Source organism: Molossus molossus, unplaced genomic scaffold, assembly GCF_014108415.1.
Source record: "Molossus molossus isolate mMolMol1 unplaced genomic scaffold, mMolMol1.p scaffold_m16_p_1, whole genome shotgun sequence".
Lineage (NCBI taxonomy): Eukaryota > Metazoa > Chordata > Mammalia > Chiroptera > Molossidae > Molossus > Molossus molossus.
This window is the reverse complement of record NW_023425344.1, coordinates 143,619,755-143,641,164: the sequence shown is the minus strand read 5'-3', so window position 1 is coordinate 143,641,164 and position 21,410 is coordinate 143,619,755. Positions and strand designations below refer to the sequence as shown.

The 21,410-nt window shown below is 48.1% G+C and overlaps 1 protein-coding gene across 1 annotated transcript in view; it reads left to right on the top strand.

Moving 5' to 3' along the window:
- The first annotated feature begins 504 nt into the window (after positions 1 to 504).
- Positions 505 to 21,410, top strand: part of CAMK1D (calcium/calmodulin dependent protein kinase ID) — a 411,239-nt gene continuing 390,333 nt past the window's right edge. The window contains exon 1 of the mRNA XM_036242307.1: positions 505 to 942. Within this exon, the coding sequence (XP_036098200.1) occupies positions 851 to 942 (92 nt within the window). The 5' untranslated portion in view covers positions 505 to 850. The remainder of the gene's footprint in view (positions 943 to 21,410) is intronic.

Sequence of the window (21,410 nt, the reverse complement as noted above, 5' to 3'; positions counted from 1 at the left end):
AGCGCACCGCCGGGTCGCAGGGGCCCGGAATCGCCTGGCTAGTGCTCCGGGCGCGGAGAGGGCGCCCAGCATCCCCGCGGCCTCACGACGCCGCCCCCGCTTCGCTCCGCGGCAGCCGAGCGCGACGCAGAGGCGCCCCCGTCCGCCTCCGGGGAGGAAAGCCCTCGCGTCCCCGAGACTTGACTTTGCAGAATTAATAAAGCACTCCGGGGGCTGGGCTCCTCCCGCGCGCGCCCCTGCGCCCCGCACCTGCTCGGGTACCCGCACCAGCCCTCTCTCAGGCTCCGGGGCGCACGCGGCGGCGAGAGCTTGGCCGGAGCTGGGGTGGGGGGTTGGCGGCGCTGCCTCCGCGCTCGGGGCGCAGGACATCCCCGGAGGCGGCAGCGCGCGGGCGGCGGGGCGGCGTGGGGGCGGGGGTGCGGCGGCCCGGCGCGGGGAGGGCGGGGAGTCCGCAGGAGGAGGAGGAGGCGGGGAGTCCGCAGGAGGAGGAGGAGGAGGGGGGAGCAGCCGGGCGGCGGGTAGGCGGAGAAGGGAGGCAAGAAAGTAGCAGAAAGTGAGGCTGGCAACCCGCGGCAAAGAAGCCGGGCGGGTGGCGACGGCAGGAAGTCTGTGCCTGAGACAAGCAGAAATACGAGCCAGGGAGGGACGGCGGCGACGGCGAGAGTGAAAGAGGAAACTGCAGAAGAGGAAGCTCTGCGGCAGCCGCCAGCCTCCGGCTCCTGCGCCGAGCATCCCCGCGCCGCCAGCCCGGTCCTCCAGGGCACCCCTGCGCCCGCGCCTCGGCCTCCGGCGCCCCCTGCCCAGCGCGCCCGCTCCGGCCCCCTCGCCGCGCGCGCCGCCCTCGTCTGCCATGGCCCGGGAGAACTGCGAGAGCAGCTCCTCCTGGAAGAAGCAAGCGGAGGACATTAAGAAAATTTTCGAGTTCAAGGAGACCCTCGGAACGTAAGTGGGGACCGGGGACAAGAGGGTAAAGGGGGCCGCGGTCGCGGGTGCTTGGGCGGCTTCGCTGTCACCAGTGCCGCCGCCGCCGCCGCAGGAACCGCTGGTCGCCACGGCCTCATGGTGGGTTCTCGGTTCTGCGGAGCACCCCGCGCACCCAGCGCGTGGGTCAGAGCCTCCAGGCGCGGGTGGGTAGGGCTCCCGGACCGGGGAGCTCTGGGCTTTGGGAAGACAGACCCCACCAGCGAGCAACTTGACACTTCCCCTGACACCACCGCCCTCGAGACTTCTTTCTCCCCACGCGTGACTGTGGGCTGAGATGGTGGATTCTCTGTTTGCAGGCTGTGCGCGTTTACTCACCGTGTGTAGGGGCGCACGGTGTGAATGAGAGACGTGGTCAGGAGAAAATCGGGCTTCGGTCATTCCCATTTCTGCCCTTCCATCATGTATTCTTACAGAATTCACATCTGCACCTACTAGGTGTAGGCAAGACTTTGGATGGCCACGCGATTGTGGAAGGGACGAATTTCGCAGTGTGCAGGGTCATGTGTGGACACGCACTTCACCTGCGCGTGTGTTCATTTCACAGAGGCTCAGCCGCACACACTGTCTCCGAGGGAAGAAGGTCTGTGAGTGTCGCTGTGCAGGCGGTTTTTCTCCAGGGCTGTCTGTAGTCCAATGCTGGTGGCTGCGTCTCAAGAAAGAAATAGTCAGAAGTCGATGGCGTGAATGCAGCAAGCATGTGCTGTGCTGCTCTGTTCAGCTGCTGTTCCTTTTCTGCCCAGGAGTTGGTTTTTGTTTTGTTTGGAGCACCGGAGAATAGATGGGGAAGCTGATAGTGAAGGAGAATCAGGCACTGCTGGCTGAAATCTGAAGTTCAAATTATTTTCTCTCCTCCTGTGATCAATATCTGTTGTCGATCACTATCTGTCAGTATATAGTCACACACAGGTGCTACATGATCTGGACATTTTGCACGGATTCATGGAGGTGTTGATTAGTCTGGGAAGAGAAAAAGGTGTTTCGTAGGATAAATAAATCAGTGTGCTCGTTCTTTCTTTCCTTCCTTCCTTTTCCTCCTTTACTTGTCTTTGTTTTTGTTTGCTTTTCCAGAACCATATTTTCAAATGCAGATTGTCTTCTGCTCCACACCCACGGTCCACTGCAATTATTTGGTCATTTTTCCCTGCCCCTCCCAATATCTGCAGTGGGTCCCCCAGAGAGAAGATGCGTGTGAAGGTGGCCTTCCTAGCCATGGTTCTCATTCCCGGGAAAGCACACTTGCTGAGGTGGAGAATAGGGTCTCCCAGCTTTTGTGCTTTGCTTCAGGGAGGGCACCTGTGGGTCTACACTTTCTCTTTGTTGCAGTGAAACAGTACAGACTCAGCCTGTTCCTAACAGGGGTTTGAGGCTGCCTCTCAGCATAGCCAATTAAGGAGTGAGTTTTGGAGAGAACTTTTGAAAATTGCCATTGAGGTTTATTTGGGTTTGGGGTTGTGACTCTGGTGCTCAGGCTACTGAGAAACTAGAAGCAAGCCCTTACTTGTGGTCCCTACACTGATTATGTGACTGTGGACCAGGAGAGTAGAGAGAGTGGAGTCCCTTCATGTGAGAATGCATCCCTTTGCATGGTGTGTCCCCACCTGAGCCCCTCTCACTGGTCCCTCTGCCTGCAGCCTGTAGGTTGATTGATGCAGTGTCCCCTAAGTGACTTCTGCTCCCTGGGAGAGCCCCGCAGCCTCACCTCTGCAGTGGCGGGCTGTTGAGGCTCAGTGAGCTGTGGCTTCATTGAGTGGCTGTCGCAGGAGCTGTTTGGGGATGACTGCGGTGGTTTCCACCTCTGGAAAGAATGGGATTTATCTTCTGGTGCCAGAGAGACTAGAGAGCTCTTACAGAGCAACCTCTTGGACTCCGGCCACATTCCCCATGATCTTGGCTATGGGGTCCCAAAGCTTTGTCTTCTGCCTTAAGAAGAATTCTTTGAAAAGAAGCTTCCCACTGAGGTCCTGTAGTGCTGGCAGGAGTTCTAGAAGAATGAAACAAACAATAAAATGATCAAAATGTTTTTATTCAATGACATAATAATAGTAATCATCTGTGACTTTAAAAAATGAATACTAAGCAGACATCATTCTAAGTGCTTACATGTTTTAACTCATTATAACCTTATGAGGCAGGTAATTTACTAATATCTCCACTTGGCAGATGGGAAAACTGAGACGAGAGAGTAAGTGATTTGCCAAACGTGAGCTGGTTGTTAAGTAGTATAGCTGATACTTGAATCTAGGCAGAACAACTCATGATTATCCACACAGGGTTGAGCCACTTTGTGGATTATGTAATGGTGAATGTTTAATAACAATATGACTTAATGTTAGTATTTGGAAAGCTAATCTTGATATTAATGTAAAGAAAACGTAATTGTGGGGTAACTTGTTATCTAAATCTGTAACATTGCAAAGTTTTTGAGTTATGAGCATCGTCTCCTCAGACTTTCTAGAAGTGGTCTGACGCTCAGGATGCCTGTTTCCCCCCGGGCCACATCCTCAGTCTGAGTAAAGAGGTCATTTTGGGTCCCCTCAGTGTGGATATTGAGTAATGGAACCCAACCTAAATCAGAGGCATCAACAATTATGATTGGGATTTGTTTCCAAGGTACTCTGCAGGCCCAGTCATTTGGTTTGTCACACCTGCACCATAGGCCTGAAGATCCTGAGTCAGGAAAGCCCTGCCAGGAGCCAGAATGTCAGTTTGCAGTGTTCAGATGCTTTTTAAATAAAGCATTGTAGAGGCCTGATGCGCACTCTGCCAGACTTTGTCATTTGATATCTGGCTGCCTGACCTAGGTACCTCTCCTTGCCGAACAGAACACTCACTGTTGACACCGAAGGGTCTAGCTATTTAGTTCGCGTGGTCAGAGGGTCCTTGTGTGGAGGCTGAGGCCAAATGGGAACGAAGGCTGGCCCAAGACGGTGGGAAAAGAGGCTGAGGAAGCAAAGGACAGCAGAGAGTAAAGGACAGTTTATGTGGTTTGGGTCTGGGTTTGCAGATACCTCTGAGTCAGGCCTCAGGACAAACCTCTTCACTTGGAGGCTGCAGTGTGGCTTCCTTCGAAAGGGAATCCCGGAGACTGACAACCCTCAGAAGAGGGGGTGGCGGGGGTGGGAAGAGATTAAAAAAAAAAATGAAAGGAAATCCCGGAACCTAACCTTATCTCCTGATAAGGTGGGAAGACTTAATTACTATTTATTAATCAGTGACATGTTTTCAGATCCTTGGCATACTGTGAGAGCAGATAAATGCTGTGTAACAGCAAATCAGGAGAGGTAAACATTTCATTTGGCGTATTTCAGGCCATCTCTACTGTGGATATCTTTTAACAACTTCCGAAACAAGAAAATGAAAACAGGCTGTTTGGGGAAGTGTACAGACGGGGAGAAAGCTTTGGCTTGGTGCCCAGGAAGTACCCCAGACTCATGAAAGTCACTTCTGTAATTTCCATGTCGTGCATGGCATCTGAATAGAAAAGGCCTTAATACTTGGCACGGCACAGAAGGATTCTCCCAGTAGACCTCATTTCCCCTGGACCGTAGAAACTGGCATGTCCTAGAAAACAGACCTTTATCTCTGTGGGGTAGGAATACATACTTTATTATAGACTGAACATTTTACGTGGAAGTAATTGCTGTCCGCAGGGGGCTGGAGCAGGCACTGTGGAGGATGTGAGCCTTGGTTCCTGGTCTGGCTCGGCCACTCATGGGGGGTGTGGCCTATGGGTTGATTGGTCATTTGCTCAGCTTCCTCATCTCTAAAATCAGGGGGGCAGGGAAGATGAGATGGTTATCAAGTGTCCTGACAACCCTGAGATTGTAAGGCTCACCTGAACAAGGAAGGCATTTGCTCTCCATGTGTGGCCAGTGCAGCCGACTCCTGTTTAAAGGGACAGTTTTATGCCCAAGCTAGTAGCAAAGTGAGACAGCTCAGGACAGGGAGTTTTATCCCACTTAATGTCCGTAGCATCATGTATTTTCTTTTTCATTAAAAGAGAGCCTGCTGGGTTCTGCTTTAGGGAGGGTACAAATAGAAGTTTCTATGGGGCAAACATTGTCTTTTCCCATTAGTGTACTATTTGCACTCCTTATTCTGAAATTACTCATTTAATACACCTGTTAAGGACACAGATAATTGATTTATCTGAAGGCCCAGGTGGAAAACAGACTTAGCTTTTCTTTCTTTGGGTATATGTGGGGGGTGGGGGATGCAAAGCTACTTGAGGTGGTTTATATATTTGACTGCCTGAATATTTTAATAAAAAAAATCTGGGATTACTCTGATTCGATTTTGGGAGAAGTATTTGGAAGCATATCAGCAAGAGGAAAATAAGGATGGAAAATCCCTAGATTTCTACCCAAGGGTATCCAAGTTGCAGTATTTGTTAGAAGCTTGCCTTTCTTAGTCATCGTTGTCTTTTTTTTTTAGGTATGATATCAATTCAGCCTCTCATACATTTAGAAATATCTATTGAAGCCCTGGCCAGTTTGACTCAGCGGTTAGAGCGTCGGCCTGCGGTCCAGAGAGACCTGGGTTCGGTTCCCGCTAAGGGCGCGTGCCTCGGTTGCAGTTTGTCCCTGGCCCTGGTTGGTCGTGCGGGTGGCAGCCACTCGATGTGTCCCTTTCACATCGATGTTTCTCTTTCTCTCTCTCTCTTCCTCTCTCTTCCTCCCACTCTATCTGAACAAAAAAATGGAAGAATGTCCTCGGGTGAGGATAGAAAAAAAGAAAAAAAAATCTCTATTGAACACCTGCTGTATTCTAGGCACTGGGTGGGAGTGTTTAGCAGTGAACAAACAGGTAAAAATGCCTGCTTTCCTGGAGCTTACATTCTGGTGACGGAGTCAGAAAATTAAAAGCACGAGTAAGTGAAACGTGGAGTGTGTTATATAGTATACACATTAGGGGGAAATAAACTGGGAAAAGGGGATTTCTTGGAGTGGGCGTGATTGCAGCTCGAGGCAGGGCAGGCAGGGATGGCCTTGCTGAGGAGCCGAAGTCTGGCTCAAGATCTGAAGGAGCCATCGGGCTGGCTGAGGGCCTGAGGTGGGAGTGTGCCTGGTGTTCCCGAGGCCTGGTGTTCCAGGAGGCTGATGTGGCTGGAGCTGAGGGATCAGGGGGAGGAGAGTGGGAGCTGAGGTGGGAGAGGCAGGAGGCGGGGTGTGCTGTAGAAGGGAGTTGGGGAGGAGCTCACGAAGGCCTTATCTACCATAGTAGAGATTGCCTTTGTTGTGAAGAATTGGGGAACATTGGAGGGTTGTGAGCAGAGGAGTAACTTCCTGGGACTTAGGTGCGTCCATCATGGCTGTGGTTGCTGTCTTGAGGGGCTGGTGGTCTCAAGGGCAGAAGTGGGGAGTCTAGTTGGGAGGCCATTGCGACAATGCAGGGGAGAGATGGTGGTGGGTTTGAACTAGGAAGTAGTGACTGAGGTGATGAGAAGTGGTTGGATTCTGGATCTATTTGGAAGGGAGAGCCAGTGGGAATTGCTGGTGGATTGGATGTGGGGTGTGAAATTCTCCAAGGATTTTGGTTGAAAGAATAGTGCCATTGGTGGTTGGGGTCAGTTTTTCCAAGGCTTTTCTGAGCACCTGTCCATGCCCTGGGAACAGTTTAGAAGGGACACGCACATCCTTCGGCCGTCTAGGCTCTCCTTGTGAGGGACTGCTGCATTTTAAGGCCAATTTTCTTCCGTCCAAGAGCTTGTGTCTGGAAAGGGCTTTTGAAGTATCCCTTCTTCTGTCACAGAGAAAACGTCGGGATAGGCAGGACATCTTAGCAGCTGGAAGAACTGCTTAACTTTCTGTGAAAATGCTGGATTTTGCCTTTGGAATTATCACTTGGACGGTAGGCCTACAATCTGTAGCTTCTTACTTGATTGGGAAATTTGAAGCCCCCAAATTCTGTGAACAATAATAAACATGAGTGTTCTTTTCTTTGATAGGATGTATTATACTGTTTTTGGAGAAGAAAAGCCAACATTTTTTTCTTGATTGAAAGAGATAAATATCTCTAGTGTCCTTATTGACTAGTAGGGTGCACTTTGGGAAATTGCGTTTTTGGATAGAGCTTGTCCCCAGAGGGGCTAATGAGGACTGTGTCTCAAGTAGGAATTTCTGGTTCAAAGTTGGCAACTGAATGGGCAGTAATCAGGCTTGGCAGGTGGACATTAGTGTCCTCTCACGGGAGGACTTTAGGAGTTAATTTGTTGAGTTTTTCTTTGGCTGGGTCTCCATAATTCCCTTTAATCTTTCCTTTCCCCCAGATAAATCTCCTTAAATCCCCTCCAATCTCTCTCCACCTCTCTCCTCTGGGAGGGCTTAGGCATTGGTCCAGTGGGGGATTGTCACATCACTGGTCAGCTTGCACCCAGACTGGCAGACCCTGAGACCTCAAGCCTCCATCCTTACCAGATATCACAGGAGTAATCAGGGAGCCCACAGCCCCCTGTGGGGACTTATTTCTTTAATCGAAGAGCTGCTGATGGGTGGCTATCATTAAGCCTGGTGCCCTAGTCAGCTGACCCAAGTTTCTTTTCTGACTCAAGATGACCAGTCCAGTGCATATGTGGCTAAAACAGGAGGACATGTGGACTCTGGGAGAGAGAGATGCCATCAGGATCTTCTTTGCCAGTTCATGTTGGTTGTGCCCCTTTGACTTTCCGTGATGCAGGAGATCACTTTCTCTTTGGGCTCATTTTTTATTAGATCCCTCTTGATTTTTAAAAATGTTAATTATGTAGTATATGAATTACTCAGGCTCCAGTGAGACCAAGGGTAACCTCCAAATGGATGCTTCAGGCCAGGTTCTTTCTGTGGAAGACCACGTTCATTCCATGTCTCCAGGAATTGGCTGTGTGTCTTGTGCTGTTTTTCCTACTATTTCAGCAGGTCTCAGAAACAGGGATTCTGTGTCTTGTTTAAACCAATCTTGAGGATAAGGCTTTAAGACAGCATATTGGCTGAGGCCAGGTCAGGGAGGCATTATGAGGCAGTTTATGGAAACAATAGAAAGGTGGTTCTGCCACAACCATGGATAGCTGCAGCGTCTGGGGAGGTTCCTTCCTTTTCCCCATTTTAGATGGAGATGGTAGCTGCTGCCTCGTGGGTTCTTGGACGGGCCCAGTGGAGTATATGAGCTGCCTGGGACGTAACTGGGATTGAGCAAACAGCACTGCCATCCGGTGTAGCTGCCTTCAGCAGCTGTGGTTGGGGTGCCCACCTACAGGTATTTAGGGCCAGGACTATGGGAAGAACATGTCAGTATCTGTTGGAAATAGATTTTGGAAGCTCTTGTTGAGATTATTCAGAATAGTTAAATATTTACCCTCCCCCCAGATTGAGGTGAGAAACCGTCACACGTTGGGAGTCAGCCAGGGAAGGACCATTGCTGGCCGTTCTCCACAGCACAGAACTGAGCAGCTAAGAATGTAGATTCTGAGGTCACCAGAACGTGGATGCAGACCCTGGGTCCACTACCTCCTAGCTGTGAGGTTTGGGGCACATTATTTTGCCATTCTTAGCCTCGTGTCCTCATCTATACAAACAGGGTAAGACTAACACTTAATCTAAGGCAGCGGTTCTCAACCTGTGGGTCGCAACCCCTTTGGGGGTCAAATGACCCTTTCAAAGGGGTCCCCTAGGACATAACAGTAGCAAAATTACAGTTATGACGTAGCAACAAAAATAATTTTATGGTTGGGGGTCACCACAACATGAGGATCTGTATTAAGGTTCGCAGCATTAGGAAGGTTGAGAACCACTGTAGGGTTGTGGTGAGGATTAAATGAGGGCGCGTGGAAACTATTTAGTACAGTACATGGCCCATGAATATATCCTCAATAAATGCTGTTCTCTCTCATTAGTCCCTGCGGTGCTGGAACACTGCTCCTCAGAGGCTGTTTGCACAGATTTGGATGGTCCATTGAGCCATTCAGCATTTGCTCCCCACAGGAGGGTGATTAGTTCATATAGTGCTAGCATTAACCAAGGGACTCAGTCTGAAATGTCCTCCAGGCCAGCCCATGTGGTGGAGTGACATAATTTGCCATATATCACAGGCTTATTTTTCTTCCAGTTTATTTCATCAGCCTTGTCTCTCTGCACCTCTCCTGCGCCCTGAGCTGGTGTGTGTGCGTGCATGTGTGTGTGTTTTAATCTATCCCTATGTACATCAGCTTGTGTAAGAGTCTTTTTGTTTTTTCTTTTTAAATTCTCACCTGAGGATATTTTTCCATTTATCTTCAGATAGAGTGAGAGGGAGGAGGGAGAGAGAGAGAGAGAGAGAGAGAAATATCAATGTGAGAGGGACACCGACTCATTGCCTCCCGCATGACCCCGAGCAGGGTCGGGAATGAACCGCAACCAAGGTATGTGCCCTTGGCTGGAATCGAACCTGCGACTCTTTGGTCCATGGGCCAATGCTCTAACCACTGAGCAAAACCAGCTAGGGTTCAAGAGTCTTTTCTGGCTGTACTTTCTGTCTTCTCAAATAGTACAGAGGTCTTGGTGCAGCTGTGGCCCTTCTTCAACTTAAACATGTTTTTTTCTTAAACAAGCAATTCACTGAGAATTGCTTCAATGTTTCTCCTTTGTTTCTTAGCAAAAATAATGTTTTGATTTATTAAAAGGACTTAAGTAACTTTTTTTTTATCCTCACCGGAGGACATTTATGCATTTATCTTCAGATAGAGTGGGAGGGAGAGAGGGAGGAAGAGAGAGAGAGAGAAACATCGACGTGAGAGAGACACATTGAATGGCTGCCACCCACACGACCCCAACCGAGGTCAGGGACAAACTGCAACCAAGGCACATGCCCTTAGCGGGAACCGAACCTGGGACTCTCTGGTCTGTGGGCTGATGCTCTAACCGCCAAGCCAAACTGGCCAGGGTGTACTTTTTCTTTAAATAGTATCTTTTACATTGTGAAGTTTTGTAGTTTAAAATCTAGATGTACTGAATGTATTTTAATATTAGTGTATTTAAAAATGGTAACAAGCCCAGCCGGTGTGGCTCAGTGGTTGAGCATCGACCCATTCACCAAAAGGTCGCCAGTTTGATTCCTGGTCAGGGCACATGCGCAGGTTGTGGGCCCGATCCCCAGTGGGGGACATGCAGGAGGCGGCCAATCAATGTTCTCTCTCATTGATGTTTCTGTCTCTTTCTCCCTCTCCCTTCCTCTCTCAAATCAATAAAGGGAAAAAAAATTAAAAAAATAATAAAAAAAATAAAAATGGCAACAAGTAGTATGGCCTGTGTGGCTCAGTGATTGAACGTTGACCCATGCACCAAGAGGTTGCCTGTTCGATTCCCGGTCAGGACACATGCCCAGGTTGTGGGCCCGATCCCCAGTGGGGGGCATGCAGGAAGCAGCCTGTTGATGTTCTTTTTTCATAGATGTTTCTATCTCTCTCTCCCTCTTCCTTCCTCTCTCTCTAAAATCAATAAAGGGGAAAAAATGGTAGTAAATATGTACATATACCACATGAACATATGTAATAGTTTATTTAAAAACATCCTTATAGCCCTGGCCAGTTTGGCTCAGTGGTTAGAGTATTGGTCTGCAGACCTAAGTGTTTGATTTTTAGTCAAGGGCACATACCTGGGTTGTAGGTTCAATCCCTGGCACCCCAGTTGGGGTTGTGTGAGAGGCAACCAATTGATGTGTCTCTTTCATATGGATGTCCCCCCCCACCCCCCCCGCCTTCCTCTCTCCTTCCCTTCCTCCCTCTCACCTTCTCTAAAAAAAAAAAAACAATGGAAAAATATCCTCTAGTGAGGGTTAAAAAAATAAAACAAAATAAAAACATCCTTATAGGGGACCGTTGGATGGGGTGTGGGAGAAGATCTCAGAAGATTAATTTCCCAAGGCCCAGATGTAGCTGTGATCTTGGGGAGCTGATGTCTTAATCTGGGAGACAGCCCTCATCTTGACTTGTCCATTTTAGCCCTTTTGATGGCCACACAAGGTCTTGGGGTCACAAGTTATTGGGACCTTTATGAGGCGATGAACAGGGCAAGAGGAGGCTCCCAAACGGAACGTAGCTGACGTGACTGCTTGTCGAGAGGCATGCTCTCTCTCTCTCTCTCTCTCTCTCGCTCGCTCGCTCGCTCTCTCTCTCTCTCAACCACAACACACATCACTGAAATTGCTTTTACACCAAACTGGAGTGGGTGCTGTAAACGGATACCTAAAGGTTTCATGTTCAGTCAAACCCCACACAGCCCCTGACACTCCTGCCTCCCTCCTACACAACTCTGTCCCCTCCCACTGTGGTCCACAGTTTGTGGGGGGAAAAACCCCCAAAACAAAACAAAAACCCCAAACCTTCGTAGCTTTAGAAGCCCGTGGGCGGAAGGAAGAGCAGCGGTGCGAGCGGGAGGCCTGGTGGGGTCCGGAGGCGCAGACGCGGGGCGGGGCCAGGGCCCCATCTTCCCATATGCAGGGAGGGGTAACAGTAGGTTTACAGTTGTGAGTACGTGAAACAGTTCATTCTCGTATTATTACTTAGTAATTATTATTGTATTATTTTCCTACAAACAACTGTCGACCTACTTTCGCCCCCGCCTCATATGGGCTGACACTCCTTTAATCTTGATACAAACGACTGCTTGAAATTTGCCTTAAAACATGGGAAGACAGAAATATCTTCAGGTAGGTGGAGGGACCAATTGTTTATGATGTAAGGGATTTTAAAGAAAGTATGTTGTCTCCCACACGGAACCAGAAAGCATTAGTGTTTGAATGATAGACAGGAGGGGAACTAGGTGATTCTGGTTTGGGCACTTTGGAGGAAATGAGGAGGTGCAGATGGGTGGCCAACTGGGGAGCTGAGGGCTGAGTGAGGCATGTTGGGCAGAGGACCCACTGACCTCACCCGTCACAAAGCTGGGTCCTAGCTGCCTGTGGTGCTCCTCTGTGACCCTGCCCCCCTCCCTTCCTCCCCAGCACAGGCCCTGCTCCCAGGACCAGGCCAGGACTGTTAACACTGTAGTTCAGCCAAAGGAGGGACTTTGACTTCTCTGGGCCAGAGTAGGGTCTAGACTGCTGTGAAAAATTTTTTTCTCTAAGAAAGTATGTGCCTAACAACAACAAGCTTAAAATGAACTTTTGGAGCAGACCTTGTATAAATGTGGGGGACAGCCTATTTCTGTCAATAATGTACAAGAATGACATCACTTGGATGCTTCCTCCCTGTGTTAGCTTGGTCAGTAAAAATGGAGTTTGTGGTCCTAATAATGATTTAAACACATCGTTGGCTTTTTGTGGTGCTTTTTCAGCTCATTTGACACTGGAATATGATATCAAGACCTCATATTTGTGTGTGTGTGTTTTAAGTTATGGTAAAAAATAAATAAGATTTATCGTCATAACCGTTTTTAAATGTATAATTCAGTGGCATTAAGTAGATTCACATTGTGTAACCATTACCACCATCTATCTCCAGAACTTTTTCATCTTCCCAAAGGGAAACTCTGACCCCCGTTGAACACCAACTCCCCATTCTCCTCTTCCACATTCTGCTTTTTGTGTCTATGAATTTGACTGCTCTGTGTACCTCATATAAGTGGATTCATGCAATATTTATCATTTTGTGTCTGGTTTATTTCATTTAGCATAATGTCCCCAAGGTTTATCTACATGTCAGAATTTCCTTAGTTTTTAAGGCAGAATAATATTCCGTTGTATGAATAGCCCACATTTTGTTGACCCATCCATCTGTCCATGGACACTTGGAGCTTCTACCTTTTGGCTCTTCTGACTAATGCTTCTGTGCACGTGAGTGTGCACAAATCTTGTTGAGTTTCTATCGTCAGTTTTTTTGGGGTTATACTGAGAAGTGGATTTTCTGGATCATATGGTAATTCTAGGCTTAATTTTTTTTTTCCCTTTATTGATTTTAGACAGAGAGGAAGGGAGAGGGAGAGAGAGATAGAAACATCAATGAGAGAGAACATCGATCGGCCGCCTCCTGCATGCCCCCCACTGGGGATTTGGACCACAACCTGGACATGTGCCCTGACCAGGAATCGAACTGGCGACCTCTTGGTGCATGGGTCGATGCTCAACCAGTGAGCCACACCAACTGGACCAGGCTTACTTTTCGAGGCACTGCCATACTGTTTTCCACAGCTGTGTGGTGTTTTGCAGTTTGCAAAATGTTTTTATGTACATGATTCCTTCTGAGTCTTAGGGCAGTGCTGTGAGTGGGCAGCAATCATTGCCCTCATTTTAGAGATGAGAAAATGGAGGTTCAGAGAAGTGAAATGACTCAGGTGAAAAGGCTGCTGGGTGGCAGGTGGAGATGGAAGTCTTCTGACTCCCAGTTCAGTGTTCTTCCTCCCGTGTCATGCCGCTAGAGGCTGGCTAATGGAGTCGGTGAGAATAGAGAATACTGATGGGATTAAAAATACTCCCTCCTTCGGTGGACATGTCATGGTACGGTAAGGAGACCACTGGAATCGATTGTGTGCTGGTAAACCGGCTCTGATTTGTAATAATTGCCGATTTCCCCCCCTGGAACAGTTTCAGGCTACCCATGATTTAACAATCTACTGCAGAATTCTTGGATGAGGCTCTTGTGAGTGGGCATGAGGTAACACGGACACACCTCTGAAGGAAGTCAAGTCCAGAGATCTGAGTGTAGTCCCTGCTCCGTCATTCAGGAACTGTAGCGTCCCGCCCTTCTCTATGTCTTGATTACCTTGTTTGTTAAATGGGGATAATTACACCTGAATTACACCTGCTTACATTACAGACTGTTTTAAGTTCCAAATGAGATAAGTTTATATAGTAAGGCTTCATACACATAGCAGGGATTATTATATTGTGAAGAGTATAGCTTTATTTTATTTTTTTATTTTTATTTTTTATCCTCACCCGAGGACATTTTTTCATTTTTTGTTCAGATAGAGTGGGAGGGAGAGAGAGGAAGAGAGAGAGAGAGAAACATCGATGTGAAAGGGACACATCAAGTGGCTGCCACCCACACAACCCAACCAGGGCCGGGGAACAAACTGCAACTGAGATACGTGCCCTTAGTGGGAACCGAACCTGGGACTCTGGACCGCAGGCCGACACTCTAACCGCTGAGCCAAACCGGCCAGGGCATGAAGATTATAGCTTTAAAAATATTTCTTTCTCATAAATGTGAGGATCCTGCCCTCTTTGAAACCTGGCTGTCATCTTTGGGTCAGGGTTTCCATAGAAGTTGGGCCATGGTCAACTTTGAAAGCATCGACGCAAACCCAGTGTTTCATAGTACTCTATGTTTGCTGGCTCTGTTCAGGGGTATGTTGTTTTCATTCTCGGTGTTTAAATGGTACCTTAACAAACATTTAAAAGAAATTATAAAAGCAACATGTCATCCTAGTAGAGAATCTGAAAAATCTGGAAGAGTATAAGGAAGACAGTAAGTATCGATCAGTTGGCTGGATGGGTGCTGGGTAACAGTCCCTCTAGGGGGTGGGCAGATCTCAGGACAGGCCCTAGAGGTCAGCTTTAGGGGAGGACCTTTGGGATTAGGGTTCGGCTGTAGTTATTTACCAAGCAGTGTGAAGGTCTGGCGCTATTTTGCCAGCTGGTCTGATTGAATCACTGTGCATAGGTTGTGTCAGCTCTGGATGTAGGGCTGGTGGTGTTTGGGGGCTGTGGGTGTCTGATTTCCTTCACGGTGTCGTGTTTTGCATTAGCTTAATGGTGGTGATGGTGATGGTGATGTTGGGATTATTGGCATGCTGACGGTTTCTACCCTCACCGCTTCCTCTACACCTGCAGTCAGCAGTGGGACCCTCCTCAGCTGACTTCCAGTGGGCCAATTATACACGTGGAAAGAAGCAGGTAAAACATATTCATATCCAGGTGTGGCTGACTCTTCCTGATTGGGGCCGGGCAGAGGAACTAAACTTCTGTCACTTTGTGGCATGAAATCACTACTTTCTGTGGACTGAATGTTTGTCTCCCAGAATTCATGCGTTGAAACCTAACCCCCAAGGTGATGATGATGTTAGGAGGTGGGCCTTTAGGAGGTAATTAAGTGATGAGGTTGGAGCCCTCATGAATGATGTTAGTGCCCTTATAGAAAAGACCCCGCAGAGCCCCTCCTCCCCCCACTCTGTGAGGACACAGTGAGAAGATGGCAGAAAGAGCCGCACCAGGACCAGACCTGCCAGTGCCTAGATCTTGGACTTCCCAACCTCCAGAACCATGAGAAATGTCTGTTGTTTAAAAGCCACCCGGTCTGCCCTGGCTGGTTTGGCTTGGCGGTTAGAGCGTTGGCCTGTGGTCCAGAGAGACCCGGGTTCGGTTCCCGGTAAGGGCATGTACCTTGGTTGTAGTTTGTCCCCGGCCCTGGTTGGGTCGTGTGGGAGGTGGCCACTCGATGTGTCCCTTTCACGTCAGTGTTTTTTTTATGGCAGCCTGAACAGACTACAAGACTTACAGGCACAGTCCTGCCTTCTGCCAAACTGCTCACACCCGAAACCTTCAAGCTAACCTCTCTTTAGAACATTGTGTTTGTGTTCAACTCGTTCTTGGGATTAGAAGGTGACGTCTTTCTAACTGAGATGAAGGTTGGCCAGGCCAGCTCCTTTATCTTGTGGGCCATGACATGGAGTCACTTTGAGGTTAAGTGGTCTGCCCGAGGTCCCACAGTTACTGTCAGCCACCCCCAGAACCCTGGTGCTTTGGCTGGGCCTGTCTTGTGTTTTCCCTAATGATGGTAGCAGCGAACATCTGAGGCATTGTTCCATCGCCATCAACATAACTGTGATGACCAGAGAAGAAAGCGGGCCTGTCAGAGGTTTCCTGCCGCAGTCACCATCCCTGTGCTCTTGTGTCCTCTGTAATCCACTTGTGGGTGCTGTAAAATGAGCCCCTGAGGGTGCGTTTGGCTCCACAGAGAATTTGGAGCGGTGCACAGTGGGTGCCTTGCTTCCTCTGCATGCTGTGGCTTTGTGTCCCTAAGTTGGTCAGAGGGAACCACATTCAGAGACCCAGGAGCAGAGTGCAGACTCCTGTGATCCCTGCAGGGTCTCAGACCTGAGTCAGGAGGACCCTGGGCGAAGGCCTGTGTCCAGGGTTTCCCACGCACCGGCGGCGTAGGTCTCACACACAGGCACGCCTAGCTCGTATGGGACACCTACGTGTTCCATTGTTTGTTGAGTAAATGAGTGGGTAAGTGGAATAAAAGAAGGAGTGCTGGCTTTGATTACAGTAGTCAAGTTCGCATCCTAACTGTGCCACTTCTGAACTGAGAGACCTTGGGCAAATTACGTGATCTCTCGAGTTTGTGTTTTCTCAGGTTGAAGTGGGGACAGGAGTATCTACCTGTCTAGCTTGTCGTCAGGTTTTGTTGCAGAAACAATAAGGGATGTAAAGTATGCTACATTTTATAGGTGCTAAATAAAGGAGCGCTGACTCGATGTTTTAACCAGCGGTTCTCAACCTGTGGGTCACGACCCCTTTGGGGGTCGAACGACCCCTTCAGGGGTCACCTAAGACCATTGGAAAACTCATATTTCCGATGGTCTTAGGAACTGAGACACCGCTCCTCTATCCGTCTCCAGGTGGGTCCACGCACATGCAGATACGCCACATACAACACGAGGAGCTGTATTACAGGGTCACGGCATCAGGAAGGTTGAGAACCACTGCAGGTTTTAGACCTCATTGTGTGATTTCAACCTCACTGAAAATCTCTCTACCTGATCCCTTAAGGAATACCATTAGAGAATTATTCCTTCGGCTTACGGCATTTTCTCAAGTCTAGGAAATTAAGTACTAATAGCCATTTATAGGTCAGTGTTACAGAGTTTATATTTTATTTGAATGAGTTTAGGGAAAGAGCTAGGAAAGAATTTTTGAAAACCACAGGGGTTGGATTAGAATTAAGGAATGATAGTAGTGTTGATTATGCCAAAGAGGAGATTAGAGGCAGGAAAGTCGGCCAGAGTCATAGCATTCATTTATTCGTGCATTCGTTCAACAAACAGTTTTTGAAATATTACTCTGTGAGAAATACCGTGAAGGCTGGTATGCTTTGTCTCTGGCCCTGATGACCACACTCATTGTGATTCCGATGGTTCATGTGGGAGCCCCAGCAGAGAAGAATGTGATTTGTCTTCTAGTTGGAGCATTGTTCTTGCAGCCCCTCTGTTGTTCAGGTGCTTCAGGTGACGGAGGGGCTATGCCCGCTGTCCATGGAAGGCCCTGCCTTTGCTGGGTCAGCTCCCAGGCCCTGTCCTAGTGGGAGCCTGGGTGTGGCAGCCTCTGAGTCTTCTCCCCAGTCCCTGGCCATTCTGGTGGCTGTCTGCTCTTGTAGAAATTCCTGAATGTCTATCCTACCTTATCCTGGGATTGTAAGAATGGGCCATGAAGATGCAGGGACCTCCAGCAAGCTTGGTTATCTCCGAAGGCCCTGTGAGCTGGGTGATCTTCAGAAGCTCTTCAGGAAGTTGGAGTGTGAGGGCTGCTGCGTGGGCTCCCAGCATGGCTGGGGTATGTTATTGAGACAGAGCCTGACCCTGTGGAAAGCTCCTGGGCTTATTGAACCCCGAGTAAACTGGGCCCCTCTTGGCAGGCCCCATCTGCCCGATAGGCATGAGAGAAACTTGAACTAGTCCTGGTGCTAGAAATTCGAATGGGTTTGTCTGGTCAAAACCCTCTGGAGATGTGCCCTCGTTTCCCCTCAGGTGGCCTTCAGATAAGACTTTAGAGAATTGTGAAACTGAATCCACAGTTCTTTTAAAAAAATTCAATGGGTAGTGTAGATTGAGAGTCTTCTCCATTCCAGGCACTAAGAAAGTGTTGATTAAACAAAATCAAAAACCATTTAAAATTTTTTTTTTGAGGAAACTTCATATAGTTTTCCATAGTGGCTGCACCAGTCTGCATTCCCACCAGCAGTGGACTAGAGTCCCCTTTTCTCCACACCCTCGCCAGCACTTGTTGTTTGATGATTTGTTGATGGCAGCCATTCTGACAGGTGTGAGGTGATACCTCATTGTTGTTTTAATTTGCATCTCTCTGATGCTTAGTGATGTTGAGCATTTCTTCATATGTCTCTTAGCCTATTGTATGTTCTCTTTGAAGAAGTGCTTATTCAGGTCCTCTGCCCATTTTTAAATTGGATTGTCTTCCTTTTATTGAATTATATGAGTACTTTATATATTTTGTATGTTAACCCCTTATCCAATCCCAGTGATCCAATCCCACTGTTAGGAATACATCCTAAGAATCCTGAAACACCAGTCAGAAAGAACGTATGCATCCCCATGTTCATAGCAGTACTATTTACAATAGCTAATACCTGGAAATAGTCCAAGTGTCCATCAGTAGATGAGTGGATAAAACAGCTGTGGTACATATACACAATGGAGTATTATGCAGCTATAAAAAAGGGATCTCTCACCCTTTGAGACAGCATGGAGGAACCTGGAGAGTATTTTGCTAAGTGAAATAAGCCAGTCAGAGAAAGACAAGTATTACATGATCTCACTTATGTGTGGAATCTAATGAAAAAAATAAACTAATGAACAAAATAGATCCAGAGACATGGAAGCAGGAAAAAGACTGATGAGAACCTCAGAGAGAGGCGGGGAGGGGAGTTAGGAAGAGATAAACCAGAGAACTTATATGCATATATGCATAACCAGTGGACACAGACAATAGTCTGTGAAGGCAGAGGTGGGTGGGGGCAGGGAGGAAGGGGCAGGGAGGGAAGAAAGGGGGACAGCTGTAATACTTTCAACAATAAAGATAAATTTAAAACAAACAACCAAAAACAAAAACAAAACAAATCCCTCCTCCCCCCAAAAAACTCGCTTCCTGTTTCTAGGGAGCTTTCTGGGGAGAGAGACAAGTAAATATGTAATTACAACCCAGTGTGATAGTACTGCCATGGTGGCTATATGATATGGAAGCCAAGAAGAGAGGCCCCTCTCCAGAGCTGGGGCTCAGGGACAGCTGGGCTGTTGCCGAAGAAAGTTCTGGAAGTCATAAGTGCAAAAGAGCTAACTTTCCTCAGTATTTAATGAGTTCCTGCTGTGTGCCAAAGAGAATGCTGGCTTCTGTAAAACAACAGAACATACAGTTTTAATAATAATAATAATAACAATAATAATAATAGTAATAATAGCAAACGTTTACTGAGCACCTACCAGGTACTAGACACTGTGTCAAATACAGTATTTTATATGTACTTTCACATTAAATCCACACAGCAGCCCAGTAAACTTGATACAAAGTTACTACTATTTTAGAGATGAGGAAACTGAGAGGTTAAGTAATTTGACCGAGGTCACACAGAACTGGGATTTGAACCTAGGTTTTCTATCTGGGGCCAAAGCCAGTGCCCTAAACCAGCAACTTAAAGGGTGTTCCCACCCTGGCCAGTTTTGCTCAGTGGTTAGAGCGTCAGCCTGCAGTCCAGAGAGACCCGGGTTCGGTTCCCACTAGGGGTGCGTACCTTGGTTGCTGTTTGTCCCTGGCCCTGGTTGGTCATGCCAGTGGCAGCCACTCGATGTGTCCCTTTCACGTCGATGTTTCTCTCTCTCTTCCTCTCTCCCTCCCACTCTATCTGAACAAAAAATGGAAAAATGTCCTTGGGCGAGGATTAAAAAAAAAAAAGGTATTCCCTGTGGTAAATTTTGCCCTCTGAACTCTTAGAGAAAATTGGATATATACCCATATACCCACATGGTGATATAGACTTGATGCAAAGTGTTTTAGGGGTTCTCAGGGAAGGGAAATCACTTTGAACAGTTGTAATAGAGATGAATCATAAGAGCTGGTAACTGAGGTTCTTTTCCAGTGTGGCGTCTCTGGCGACCACTTCCCAGTGGCAGTCCTGTGTTTATTAACGGTTGGCTGTTAAACTCTTATGTGTGGCTGATGCTGTACCAGTTGAGGCTTCTGTGCAAATGAGAGATGGAGTCCCCTGAGTCCTACAGATATGCCAGCCCCATTCCCACCTCCGTGTCTTGCTCCCACCACCCACCCAACAATTCTTCAGGGCTCCGTTTAAATCCGATCTCTTCCCAGGTCTCCCCAGATGTCTGCAGCCCACTTAGGGCGTCTGTGCCTCTGTTCTTCTCAGAATCATTGTTGAGGCTCAGATATTCCAGGTTTTTTCCTTTGGGACAGTTTATCTGATACAACTGAAAGCTCCTTGGGAGGGGGGGGTGGATTGCAGAGATGGTTTCTCCTGCGTCTCCCCCAGCACCTTCCACACTGAGTAATAAGAGATGGAGAGTTTGTCTGGTTCGGTTTTAAAAATCCCGAGTAATGAAATGGTCTCCGTGGTCTCTTAGGAAGCTTGCTTTTCTAAATGTTTCCATTACTGATCCGCTCTGCAGAATGTCCTGCCCATATTTTCTTAGTCTGGATTTCGTCTCTCTCAGTTGTCAGCACTTCTGCACGTGTGGATTGCTCACTCCGTGGATTAGCTGAGGTGATTTTTGTTTGTTTGTTTGTTTTTTTTGTTAATCTTCACCCAAGGCTACTTTTCCATTTTTTTAGATAGAGGAAGGGGGGGTGGGGGAGAGAGAAATATCGATGTGAGACATACATCAATTGGTTGCCTCCTGCATGGCCCTGACTGGGGCCAGGGGTCAAACCTGCAACCCAGGCACGTGCCCTTGACTGGAAATCGAACCCTTGACCCTTCCATGCTCAGGCTGGTGCTCTAACCAGTGAGCCAAACTGGCCAGGGCAGCTGGGTGAAGTTTTAGTCTGTGGGGCTTTGCTCAGCCTGTGGGCAGGCTCTTTCTCCTGCTGCCATTGGGACTGCTCTGAGAACGCGAGCTCGTCGTCCGCCTCCAGAAGAGTCTTCCAGCAGGACGGCCCGAGCTGAGCGAGTGACAGAGTTAGCACACCCTTCAGTTAGCTGAGTAGGCACAGTGAGTTCAGCAGTCATGTGACACATGACTGTTTGCTATTATTTTCCTTCTTGAGATGTCCCCTCTCAAACATGGCTTGTTGCAGTCTTGAGATTACTCACAGAAGCAGTGTCTGGGTGGCTTTTTTCAGCTCTTCTCTGGCAAATCAGGCCGTTGGCGGTTTTCTGACCTTTTCCTGCATGCTAATATGTCTCAATCCCAAGGGGGTCCCTTGGCTGTAGTGATCAGCTGCGTTCCTTTTCTTCAGAACTAAAGACGGATGAGAGAGGAGAGATTCCTCGGCACGTCCGGTAGCATTTCCTGATGTTCCCTTCCTCGGAATGTAACAAATTCTTTGTCTCAGTGTCCCGGAGTCATTGACTCTGAAGTAAACGTTTTCCTTGCTCGAAACTTCTGCGGGAAAAAATGTGCAGTTTCCCCTTTGCCAGCACTACTTTGTGACTGCACTGGGCTGTTCAAGGAGGCCGCCAGGGCTGGCGTCAGTGGGAAGGTGCAGAGGTGGTTTGAAAGAGAATAATAATGCCT